Source organism: Episyrphus balteatus, chromosome 3 (assembly GCF_945859705.1).
Source record: "Episyrphus balteatus chromosome 3, idEpiBalt1.1, whole genome shotgun sequence".
NCBI lineage: Eukaryota > Metazoa > Arthropoda > Insecta > Diptera > Syrphidae > Episyrphus > Episyrphus balteatus.
In genome coordinates, this window is record NC_079136.1 from 39,779,232 (window position 1) to 39,792,839 (window position 13,608).

The 13,608-nt window shown below is 29.2% G+C and overlaps 1 protein-coding gene across 1 annotated transcript; it reads left to right on the top strand.

Annotated features, from left to right (window-relative positions):
- Nucleotides 1–396: 396 nt before the first annotated feature.
- On the top strand, nt 397–10,726 carry LOC129916461 (uncharacterized). The gene is made up of 3 exons (XM_055996437.1): nt 397–829; nt 969–1,224; nt 10,266–10,726. Exons 1-3 carry the CDS (start codon nt 686–688, stop codon nt 10,580–10,582), a joined length of 717 nt encoding a protein of 238 aa, XP_055852412.1. The 5' UTR covers nt 397–685; the 3' UTR covers nt 10,583–10,726.
- Nucleotides 10,727–13,608: the final 2,882 nt, after the last annotated feature.

Sequence of the window (13,608 nt, forward strand, 5' to 3'; positions counted from 1 at the left end):
TTGGCATTAAACTTTAATGCAACTATACTCTGGATGATGCCCCGTTAAATCCAAAACCAGGCTTAATAAAGATGCGTATACACTTTGGTTTGGTTTATTTGCACTGATCTCAACGTGGTGTGTGCAACAACAACCGAAGCTAAGCGCGACGTGTTGTAAGCAATGCGTTAGTAAAAGATATCGCGCTGCAAAGCCAGCACAACCATCATCGCATGCATGATGGTATGCGACTCCAATGACGCGGGCATAAATGGTTGTCGTCGAACTCTCGAAGACACGACCGACGACGACGCACGACGAAGAAGAGACGTTTCGTTTCGTTTGGTGGATGGGTTTTGTTAATTTAAATTCTAGACCCATACTGCCGGAGCCCACACTGACTGAATAAAACTCGATCAACGCTAGTTTCTTGCCACAGTCTACCGGTTGCTTTCAATCTGCCCACAATAGCCTCCCATTGCACATCCATATTATAGCCTTTTTCTTGCATATTGCTCAGCAGGAGGCTTTAGCAATATTGTAGAGAACGGATTACCAGCAGCGTGCCCCGAAAATTTGTATAAGGATATCGCCTGTTGTGTGTGTAAAAAAAAAAAACCAAAAAATAAAAATCAAAAATTAAAGTGCATTTAGTGAATGATTTTGTGTGGTGGTTAACAAAAAACAAAAAAAAATCAAAAACAAAATGGTCCCAAAAATATTGTGCCTCATAGTCCTTGTGGCGGCTGTATCCGCATCAGCCGAAACTTCCGAAGGTGATAATCTCCTGGCAAGTGCTTTGAAAATGGTCAAAGATTGTGGTGATAAATCAATGATTTTATGCATTAAGGTAGGTTCTGTTTAAAGTGTGACTTGATTGACACAAAAAATTTATACCAGCAACTGCAAAAAACAAGAAGATACAAATTTTCGGAATAGTTCGAATTAAAGATAAATATTTTTTTTCGTTTGCTTTGTCATCCTTATAGGAACGTGCTTTACAATATTTCGATACCGAGGATGGGGATGTTAAACTGACTGAAGGAATTCAACTTATTAAGACCGACGACATTCCACAAGGACGCTCCTTAAACGATGTCGATTTACCCAACGAGCCTGAGGCAAGAGAAAGTGAAGTTGACTCGTTATTGGTTGAGCGTATTGCAAGATTCTTTGGCACACATACTCTGCAATTCAAAGTCCCCAAAGAATCCATTGAGGATATGCAAAGATCTCTAGAAGAATGTAAGTATACTGACTTACAAAATAAATAAGGGTGAAGAGGGTGGTTTGAAATACTTTCAAATATTTATTGATTTCTTGAAAGAAACTCAAAGTTCAAGATATAATTATTAGTTGAAGGCAATAACTGAAATTCTAAGAATTATACCAACCTTGAACTTTGAGTTGTGGGAATTTATGAATTCTATTAATTTCAATTAACAATTGAGGGTCAGTTAAATTTTGGTTGTTAAGTTAAACAAGGTCAATCAATAAATCACTTAGCCCTAGTTTGTTCACAGTCGATTATCTTTTAATCAAGGATTATTCCATACAAAATTCCTTGATTAAAAGATAATCGAGTGTGAACAAACCGGCCCTTAATCTCTTAAAGTTTTTAATTAAACTCTTAAAAATTCGATAATTATTTTATTAATTCTGATTTAAACAAGATACTCAAATTTGAAAAAGCAAAAATGCAATTTTAAATTCATTCACATAGAAATGCAAGAAATCGATACTTCATAAAAAAATAAATCTATTTATGTTTCTCTTCAAAATTCAATTTTAATCTCCTCATTAAGCTGTCCCTAATTTATCTAGGTGCCTACCTTAGTCCTAAATATTTTCAAAGGATGATGGTAAAATTTGTATGGAACGTGGGCGTGGACGTTTATTCAACAGAATTAAAATCTATCCTAAATGAAAGAGAGATAGAACTCATTGAATGTATTAAATGTATTGAATGTCCATGATGAATTTTTGATTACCTAAATTGTGGCCCTTGTAATTTTGTTTGCTTTATTTGTTGAAATGATTTTTTTGATTACAATTGGGAAATTTTAAATACATAAATCTTAAAGGATATATTTTCGAACCATTAACCCTCTGTCGGCACACGGGTGCAAATTTGGCAGGACAAAAATGAAAAGTGGTCACAGAAAAGTGTCTTTATAAGGGTGAAAATACATTTTTTTTAAAACTGTGAATACAGTATTCGAATTCCTCGGAAAATTCTACATCAATTTAATACATGATTCTCCATAAAATAGTGGGACCGAAAAAAGTTCTAGCGCCATAAAAAGTATATAAACCAAATTCGCAAAAATCTGCATGAAAAATAAAAGAAATATTTTTAAAATTGTGTACAATTTTTAAGGTCGATTATTTTTTTACCGACTTCCAAAAAGGAGGATATGTTAAATTCGCCTGTATTTTTTTTTTTGTTTGTGTTTGTTACCTCATAACTTTAGTTATGAGTTATAAGTTATTAAATTTAGTTTACCAATTTTGATAATTTTGTTTTGTATTAAAAAGCTGGTAGCTGCAATGTGGCGATAGAAACTAATAGAAAAACCATAATACATAGTTTTGATCCATGGGAGTCGGTTTCGCTTCTTGATAAAATTAACCTTGAAGATCTGACCAATACAACCTTTATAAATCCTTGGTTTATTTGAAAACTCTCAAAAACAGAGAAAAAATTGTTAGTTTGGAAAGCTGATATCTTCTTATGTTCTATTGGTCCGGTCTACAAGTTAGACTCTTTCAAACAATTATTTTAACTTCATACGAGAAATTTGATAAAAATGAGTAGGTAGGTATTTTAGTTCTAAGCCAATAATTTTCTTGTATTTTTTTTTTTTTTGTTAAAGTTAAGGTAATTAAAAGGTTTCTGATTAAAAATCTTCATTGAAATCAAGAAAACAGTTTTATGGTCAGTAACGTTAATAACTCTTCAAAACATTTTTTTTTTTTTAAGTTCAAAAGTATCACCTCATTTGTTACAGTAGGTACATACATATTTTTATTAAAATCATTCGAGCAGTTTTTGAGAAAAACAATCGTTTCCATTTAAGTCATATGCTGCTTTCAATTTTCCCTCTTGAGAATCACCCACAATCCTCAACTATCAAAGTTTGAAACAAATAGGTAAGATCAGAATTTTGTGTTGATCGAGACAAAGACAGACACACATGCAGACAAACGGACTGACAGAGTTACCTACAGATTAACAGAATTGCGAAATTGTTGACATTACATATTGTAGTGAATATTGATAAACACCTTAAACCAAAATTACAAAAAAAAAATATGAATTTTTTTCAAAAGCCAAAAATCTAATTTTTCAAAATTTTGTTTTTGATTTATATCAAAGCTACAAAAATAATCTAGAATAAAAAAATTCTTAAAGTTGAGTTTTGGGAGAAATTCAGACATTAAAACAGATCTGACGCAGGTAATGTTAAAAAAAAATCAGTTTTTATCAAAAGATTGAGTTTTTCTACAAACTTAAACTTGATTTTTTTTAACCCTTTCGAACCCAAGCTATGAAAATCAATATTAAAAAATGTTTTTTCGGTATTATCGGGTCAAAAACATCACAACTAAGAAATATAATAGCAAAAAGTTATTTTCCAAAATAATAAATAGCAAAACTAATGTGTTTTTCTCATGTTACATGTAAGTAACATGCACTGCCTATGACTAAACTATAGTATATGCTACTTTTTCTAAGTAAAAAAACAAAACACTTTCTGCATTAACATTTTTTATAACTTTTTTTCAAAATTATGATCATGATTATGATTTTTTTTGCAAAAAAAAAAATAAATGTGAATTTCAGTCCCTTTCTCGATAAAAAAAAATTAAAGGTATGATATTTGACTAACTTTTTGTAATAATCCAGTAACTAGAAATTATTATCTTTCAATTAAGCCATCGTAACCTAAAAAAATTGTTTAATTTAATATTTTTTACGAATTTAAGAAAAAAAATGTTACATGTTACGCTGGGTCCGAAAGGGTCTAAAATTAGTGTAAGACCCGTGCCGTTATTTTTGGTTCAAGAAATCAAAACAATTTTTAATTTACGATTTATTTTTTAAATTTAGTATGGATGATTTTTATGGAAAGTTGTTTTTTTTTCAATATCTAGCTAAGAATGTACATATAATTCTCTTATAACATTTGCCAGACGGTTTTGATAAGAAAAATTCATGTGTTCCCTTATTCGTTTATCTTAGTAAAATTTTAAATGTGGGTTATTTTGAGCGATTTTTTTTTTAAATATTTAACCTTTTTAAAAACAGTAACAAAATGACAAAACATTTTCCTAAATTTAATTTTTTTTTTTATGAAAATACTCCAATATTGTTACAAAAATGTTAAGCAATTTTAAGAAAATGAATTTGTCTTTCATATCATAATCAGAAGAACAAAATGCTGATAAATGATGCATTTTTCTTCATAAAATAATGTTAAATAAAAAATAGGATTTAAAAAAATACTTTTAAAAATTGATTAAAAACCTTTTTGATAAGAAAAACATTCTGGGAAAATCTTTAGGCGAAATGAACTATTTGAAAAAAAAAAACCAAAAATTATCTAAAACATTAATTTAAATCCAAAAATATGAAACATTTTAAAACTGAAGAAAGAAGCAAAAAATCGAAAACGTGAAAACTAACTAATAACATTTTTGACCTAAAATTACCTCAAGAAATAATGGTTTTTATTTGTGCCGGTATGACACCTAATATACAGGTTTCCACGTCTTGTTCAAACTTTTAGAAATTAAATTAATTCCCTTGCAGTTTACGATTCTTCAAATTGAATACACTTTTTTGCAAATCAAATTCACCTTCATACTCAAATATGTTGATTTATTTATGATTTGTTTTTAAATCGTTCAAAAATATTTCTGGCTTCTAAACAATAAATTTTATGTGCAAATGAATTTGATTTGGGAAGTGGTTCATTTAATTTGCAAAAAAATGGTTTTTTTTTTTGTCTTCTGATTTGTTAAAAAGAAACCTTCCAATAAAAACAAATTAGGTGAGAACATTTTGTAACTTCTTAGCTTCTGGTTGTTTATTCCAAATATCTACTTCTCGAAATATTTGAATATGATATCGTCCACTTTTTTAAGAAAACTTTGTATTCATTTATAAGTAGATACTTCTATTTAAAGGTTCTCAAAAAACTACTAAAAAACATGCTTAAGAGTAATGTGAATAGGTATAAAAATATTAATAAACATTAAACTTCTTCATAAAATTTCAATTAGCAATTTATAAGGAATCCTATATTTTTTATAAATTGTAAAGCTTTAAATAGATTTATGAACAATTTTTTGTCTTCTTCTTCTTCTTCCTTTTTCTCGGCGCTGTTATGATCTCGATGTCGAGGGGATCATAACTATCCCACGTAACTGCTTCACACTAGTGATCCGCCTGTGGGGTTCGCCGGGTTGACCTCAGAAATCGGCGGCAAGCCTCCCGGTTTTGTATTGTTCCATTTCTAAGGCCAACTGAATGCTGGTGGTTTTGCATTTGCTTGTACCAGGAGTTTTTAGGCCTACCTTTCTTTCTATTTCGTGTTGGAACGTTGTATGATATTGCTTTTTTGACGGGGTTCTCAGGATCTCTCCTTTGAACATGGCAATACCAACTGAGTCGGTCGTGTTCAATTTTTTGGGAGATGGTGTTTTTAACATGAAGGCTTCCTCGGATCTTCGTACTTCTAATTCTATCAAGCTTTGTTACTCCTGCTGTCATACGAAGCATCTTCATCTCAGCTGCCGTTAACTTACTCTCATACTTTTTGTACATTGTCCAACATTGTGAACCGTATGTGAGTGCTGGACGCACAACTGCGGTGTAGAGTCTTCCTTTCAGCTTAGGGGGCATTTTTCGATCACAGAAGATGGCAGAATTTTCCCGCCACTTCATCCACCCTACGCTTACGCGATGATTGATATCGTCATCACAAGTACCTTCGTTATTTATCATAGACCCCAGATATTTAAACTTTTCACACTTGGGAAGCACTACACCATTCAAATAAATGTCAGGAATAGGCCTGTGTGGATCAGAAACATGAACAATTTTTTGTATTTTAGCAAATATTGAATTTTTTTTGCAATTAATAAGCTTTTCAAAATAAATCTTTTATTCAAGTGTTTCATAACACTCAAAACCTTTTTTCTAATATTCAAAATTCTCCCATGTAAATATCATACATCATACTATGAAATAACAACTTACCTACCTATTGACTTTTGTATGGCTTATTTGTTCTTTATTTAGATACATCCTTTTCCACTTGAAAGAAAGTTCCAAACTTTGATATATTTATTATTTATTTGTAACTTTTGGCATTCAATTGGTTGGGGTGTCATTCATAACATCGAAACTTTTTTATTTTATTAAAGGATATAAAGAAGTTAAAGTAATATTATTTATAGTTAGAAATATTGCAGACCATAGAAAGTTTTTCTTTATAATAATATACCTAATTTGTGAATTGGAAAGGATTCATAAACAAAAGTATTTTATTGATTTTGTTACAAAAATGTAATAAAATCTAAATACAAATCTTTATGTTAGTTTTATAATTGAGTTTAGAAAAGTATGGAACTTTCAAAACTAGAAGCTTTGAAAATGTTTTTAGATTTTTTTGGTAGGTGACAACTAACTAACACAATTGTTTTTTACTGTGTTATAGAATATTGTGGCACATATTTAAAAAAAAAAACAAAACAATCATAAATAATGGCGGTAAAATTCTCTCCTTAACTGGGGACAAAACGACGATGAAACCAGAAAAATTCTACAGATCCACTTGTCGAATTTTTTTTTTTTTTGAAAATAATTTCTCCTGCATGCTTTTTAACTTTTTTATAAAATTTAATTTTTCAAAATATTAGCTCCGATTTCATAAAGTCTTAATATTTTAACAAACTTGCATTGTAAAAGCAAGTTCGTGCGACAATTTCGTGCATTTTATTTGTATGCGTTCGCAAAGCAATATAATTTTAAAAACGTTTTGACACTCTTTTTTCAAAATTAAATCGACAGAAATGTAATGTTGTAATGTAATTTTTAATCGCACCTGTTGACAGGATTTTTTTTTAAAGGTTGTGACGTCATTTTTAGGTCAGAGAGTCAATGTGTTAAACGATTTTGTTAACCGTGTAATCCTACCTGTACTTAGTGAGATTTGGGCCTCAACCAACAAATTCCTCAAGATCTATCCTTAGCCAGCTACTTCCAGCCAAAGAGTTTTCATCCGCCTTCATCAAAGTCCTCTGCATTGTCCCCACATACCAGGATTGGAATGACAAAAGTCTAGTATTAAGACACATTTAAGTTGCTCGAGACTTGCTTTGCTGATCAATTGCCTTCTCAAACCGAAAGAGAAGCGGTTAGCATTAGTAATCCTTCTTTTGAATTTAGCGCTTGTGTTATAGTCCTAATTACCATTGGACCTTATGTAGCCGAAGCAGCTGAATGGACTTATAAAAAATGGTGCCTGTGTTATTGTTCACTGTAGAATTCTATATTATTCGTCAACTTATCTAAATCTTTTCTGACGACATGGCCTTAACTTTAGATTTTGAGCTTGGTTATGATTTCTTGCAGGCCAAGAGAACTCTTATAAAAGCTTTTATCGTCAGAATAAGAGTTTGTTTCATCATCGCAATTATAAAGATTGCAGTAGTGATATTTTCGAATTCTCAGCATCGCTTGCACTTTATTGATTGTTCACTTGATTGATTGATCATTGTCCTATTAAAATAGACAAACCCGAATTTTATCGTTTAAGAGTTGAAATCTTCATTGAAAAAAAAGTTTCAATTTCTTTTACATATTTTGAATTTTACAATGTTGCGTTCGAGACTCCAGTCCTAATGAACGGGTCATAATAAGTGTGCCAAAAACATAACTATTTATTTTGACATATCGACGGTTAAACTTCGGGAGCGGGTCATAATTCTGCTTGTCAAAATTCTGTACGACAAAATTCTGTGGGGTCAAAATACTGTAATACCATAATTCTGTACGTCATTATACTGTAAATACAAAATTCTGTACGTCAAAATACTGTATCAACAAAATACTGACATGAAAAATTCTGTTTTGTAAAATTCTGTACGGCAAAATACTGTATATCAAAATTCTATAAAAATGCTGTAAAAAAATATCGTTTTGATAATGTAAAAAAGTGCGCGCGCACTGTTTTACATTGTCAAAACGATATTTTATTACAGCATTTTTACAGAATTTTGATGTACAGAATTTTGAAATACAGTATTTTGACCAACCAGAATTTTGCTATACAGAATTTTGACTTTCAGAATTTTGTTCCTTGACATACAGTATTTTGGCATACAGTATTTTGAATACAGAATTTTGCAACTTACAGAATTTCGACCCCAACCCTTAAACTTCATAACCTCGTAGGTCGAAAAATTCGAAAAAAAATATTATTAATGCAAACAATTCAGAAAATTCAGAGCTATCTTTTGGTATATTCAGTTCAACAATGTTGTTTTGAACATTTTTCAGGAATGACGAAATTCAAAAGCTCGTATTGATAGATCCCATACAAAAACAAGAAACACAACATATTATTTTTTGATTTCTGAAAAACTTGCAAAAACGACTTACGAGGTTATGAAGTTTAACCGTCGATATGTACATCATAATGCCTCACTTAATCTAAATTGTTGCTTTGCTTAAGCTTTTAGAAATATCTTTCTGTACAGATCACTTCTTTTCATTGGAACACATAGTTTTTAATTGAACTTCGTGCTAGCTTTAAAGGAAACACAATGGTTTTGGTACTCGTACTCCGTGAATGATTGGGCCTGAGGTCAGAAAAATAATTTCATGCGAGTTTTTTATGATTTATATCAACGCACTGTTCTCAATAGCGGACCCAAAAATTTTCGAAAAATCGTTTCTTTCAAATACCCATAGTTACATCAAGGTTAAGTATGTTTACTATAGGTATAACATGTTCATCTAATCCATCCTTACTTATATAGAAATTTGACAAAAAGTGAGGTAATAGTTGGAACCGTTTTTTCTATCCAGAAGTTAAAATTTAATTTCTATCATATAAGCGCCCTCTATAGGCAAACTTTTGAATAATTGTTTGTATATTCAGACATTCTGGTTAACTTTGCTGCAAAATAATAAATCCTTGTGTATAAAAATAATCATAAAAAACATTAGGTATAAAAATAAATTAAAAAAAAAGATTATGCTTTATGCATCCATATGAGAATCAATCTGTATTTCCTAAGAATTTTTGTAGTTGACATTATCTTCATTCGTTATTTTTGAAAAAAAAAAAAAATCTGTTACAAGTAGGATCCTAATCCATTAAAAGAGACAAATAAAGTAAATTACTTTCAATAATGCACTGAACTTACTTCCACAGAACTTAACCTACACATTTGCTCTCCAACATGTTTTCAGTTCAAAAAAAACCTTTCAATTTGCAATTTATCAAGAGTTGTTAGGATTTTCTTTAGAAAAATCTAAGTTTATTATACTTTTCGAGGAAAAGATAGTAAAAATACTTGCTATTACTTCTCTGAGTGTTGGCGGCAAATTAAAAAAAAAAAAAAAAACTCATCGAATAAGAAGATACAACTTTCACATTGTTTTTTTATGGAATTTAACGAGTGAAAACTTGTCACAGACACCCCACACATTATGTTGGTTAACCAAGTTTGCAAAATAGAAAAAAAAAACGTGCCGGTGCTTAGTGGCAGAACACACTTTATGACAACCGCTTAATTCAATGCCAGTTTAAATTACGACAAATGTCCGAAAGACTACACCGCTGCTTCACTGCAATATTCCCCATTCGCCGCAATGAAACCCCATTCCATTGGCAAAAGCATATGAATGTGTTCCGCCAGCCAGAAGACTCCGGCTTTGCGGCTAAAATGTGGGTCACTAGCATATGTGTATAGTTGTTGTTGTTGGTCATCACCTGGTTAGATTTGATATAGGCAGTTCCCGCTTTCGGAATGAACAACAATCCCCATGTCTCCAATTATATGACTCCATATAATGATGTTTACTGTAAGAGTGCACCCATTTACGATTTTGCACTGTGTTCCACATTCAGTGCATTGCACACGGACACACACACATACTCAGTTAACTTTAATCCACATCTAATTGATAACATTGAATTAAAAAAAAAAAAAGTATATTCTCTTAACCGATTTTTTTTTTGTTCTTCTTTTTTTTATGATTACAGCTCGAGGCAAGAAGAAGAAGACAAAGAAGTATCTGATGCCATTGTTGTTGTTGTTCAAACTTAAGGCTGCCGCTCTATTGCCATTGGCTATCGGTTTCTTGGCCCTGATTGCATTCAAGGCTTTGATTATTGGTAAGATTGCCCTCCTGCTGTCCGGTATTATTGGAGTGAAGAAACTCTTGGAATCGAAGAATTCGAGCCAAAACTACGAAGTTGTTGCTCATCCACATTATTCCGCTCATGAAGAACATGGTAGCTATGCGCGGTCTCTAGAAGCTCAAAATTTAGCTTATTCTGCATACCAAAAAACAAATTAAAAAAAAAATTAAAAAAAAATATTAGGAACATTTCAAAAACAAACAAAAACAAAATAGATTTGAAATAAATAAATCACTCAAAACTCAGATTCACACTCAATCACTCACTCACTCAATAGACAAAATGCAATATTATTTATTAAACAAAATAGATGTAAAAAAATAAATTTTATTTATTTATGTTAAATTTTTTTTCATGTATTTTAATTTTTTTTTGTGTAGAAAATATAAATATTATAATATATGCGCCATGTTTGTTTTTCTGTTTAATTTATTTTTTTTGTTTTATATTTTTTTTTATTTTGTTATTGCGAATATTTGATTTTTAATTTTAATAATTTATTTAAAAAAAAAAAAACATATTTAAATTTTAAGTTATACTTAATATTTAAGACAAAAAAAAAATTACATATTGTTTTCATAATACAAACTCCCAGAATTTATTTCAATAGTAGATTAGTAGTTTTTTCGATTCTCTTACATTTTCAACTTTCTAAATCTATATTTAACTTATCTCAAAGCTTTATATTTATTCTTCAATTCCATTCTAAAACTTACTTATAACTTTATTTAATTGATTTATTTTCTTATATATTTTACTCTGCTTTACTCTTTTTTTTTTAATCTACTCTTACTGTTTTCTAATATTTAATTCTGTTTCTTATAGCTTTTTTAGCAGCTAATTTCTTAAAAATATTCTATTTGCAATAGTTCTTCAAATAAACTAAACATTTTTATACATTTCTTTTTTTTAAATTAATTAATTAATTAGTACAAACTATAATATCTCAAAATATATAGAATAAATAAATCACAATATTACAGTCTTACTAAAATAATAGTCACATAAAATTATTTATATTATTATTTATAATTAATAAAATTAAAAAAAAAAAAAACAATATTTAACAATTTCAATAATTTTCTATATACTTAAAACCTAAGAGCAACGTTTTTATGAAAACAAATAAAATATTAAAAAACAAATAATTCGTGTATTTATTTTGTTTAACTTATTAATTTTAGAAGAACTTGGTTGAAAGAAGAAAAAAAAAATAATTCTTTCTCATTATAAAAAAGAGACATACTGCACAAAAGATGCAAAATGCAACCATCAAATAATTCGTGATGGTTGCATTGAAATGCTTGCCATTTTGATATTATTGGATATATTATTTGCAGTTTTTCAATTAAAATTTTGCCCTTGGATTGGATAATTACTTGGTTTATATTTTGTAATAAATTGTAATTCATATAAGCGAAAGAAAATACTGCGATGAATTCTTCGTTCAATTAAAAATAAAAATAAAATTGCTCTACGGATAAATTGATAATATCAATAATGTTGCGTTAAAATGGCCAATCTACAATGTATTCATATTATAATTAGCACTTTTTGATGAAAATTAAGTATTTGTGGTTCTTGTGTATGTGATTATTCTGACTATTTAATTTTTTCACCTTTTAATGAACAGTTAAATGAATAAATTGATAAAATAAAAACAAAAAAACAATTAAATAAATATACAAAATCAATTGATTCGATTAATTGTTTAGCAATACAAATTTCACAGCTTAAATTTTAATTAATTTTATCTGAAAAAAAAAAAAAATATATTACGCATACGCCACAGTGTACCACTTTTATATGAGAAACTATGTAGTTGAAACATGTTCAATCGGTCTTTGTGACTAAGTGTACACCTTATTGCAATAGATACAACAACCTATAAATATTAAATATAACACTAGCTGGCCTGTAGTCGCGTTCCTTTGGATGTAAATAGACATTCGAAGACGAAGATAAAATTTTACTTTGGTTTAGTTTTATTCCTTTTTTTCTATTTTTATTTATTCGGCGCTGCTATTAGAAGCATTTCGCTTTAATTTAAACATGTTTTCTTTTCAAAAAATAGTTAAATAAATGTGGTTTTCATCAGTTTTAAATTGTTGAGTTCTGTTTAATTTTTTGTTTGTTTATTTGGTTAAAAGGAGAGTCTTTTAAGTAATAAAATCATGGAGGTGGGAAATTTCACTGTCCGAATAAAAAAAAAAAAAAAAAACTAATTTAGTTTTAGTTTAGTTATCATTTATCATTTCATATTCATGATATAGGTATATTAACTAACCACCAACCATTAAATATAGCTGTAGAAATGGTATATTTGTCTTCAATATTGGCTGAAGAATTTAGATGCTTTCGGTTGTTAATTGAAATGTAATTGAAAAATTCCATTACAAAATTGAGTAGTTTTTCCATAAATTAGGATTTAAACACCAAATTTCCGTATTTATCAACTGTAAATTCAAAGTTGACAACACAATACGTGTGTTTAAGAAAAATCACTCCAACGATTTACAAAATGTTGTTCCTAAAAATTCTTTCCTGTTCAAGAAACCATGCATATGACGTTTTTCGTTTGGCAATCAAAACCAAAAGGGATATTATTAAAACAAATTTTATGTTAACTTATTCATTTTCTTATAAAATTCATGGAAAAAAGTGCAGTTTTTTTTATGATGGAAGGAAAAGTGGTAGCACAAAATTTTTAAGTGCTTTATTTGGTAGGTATTTAAATGTAATTAAGAAAAAAAAAAAAAAAAATAGCAAAAAAAAAAAAGAGAATTAAATTAAATAAAATATACGACTGGCTCGCACGTACTTGCTCTTGTAGTTCAACGTATCTTTATCTTAAATACCTTTTGGAAATTTATGATTTTGGAGAATAAAAAAAAAAAATCGAAATTTAATAAAATTAAATTAAATTTTTTTTTTAAACTTTCTTTTAATTTTTTTACATTTTACAAAAATGATGTCTATAAATTTTGAAAAGAATTGACTTATGCTTTGATGAAATATATGAACTTAAAAAATATGTCAATTTTTGAAAAACGGCAGCGCCATATTTCTGTTGTCCGAACTTTTTGAGAAAAACTAAAAACGCAGTTTTTTTAGAATCAGTAAGAGTATTGCGTACATCAAATTTAATTGAAATCGTTTGAGCCGTTTTCGAGAAAATTGCAAT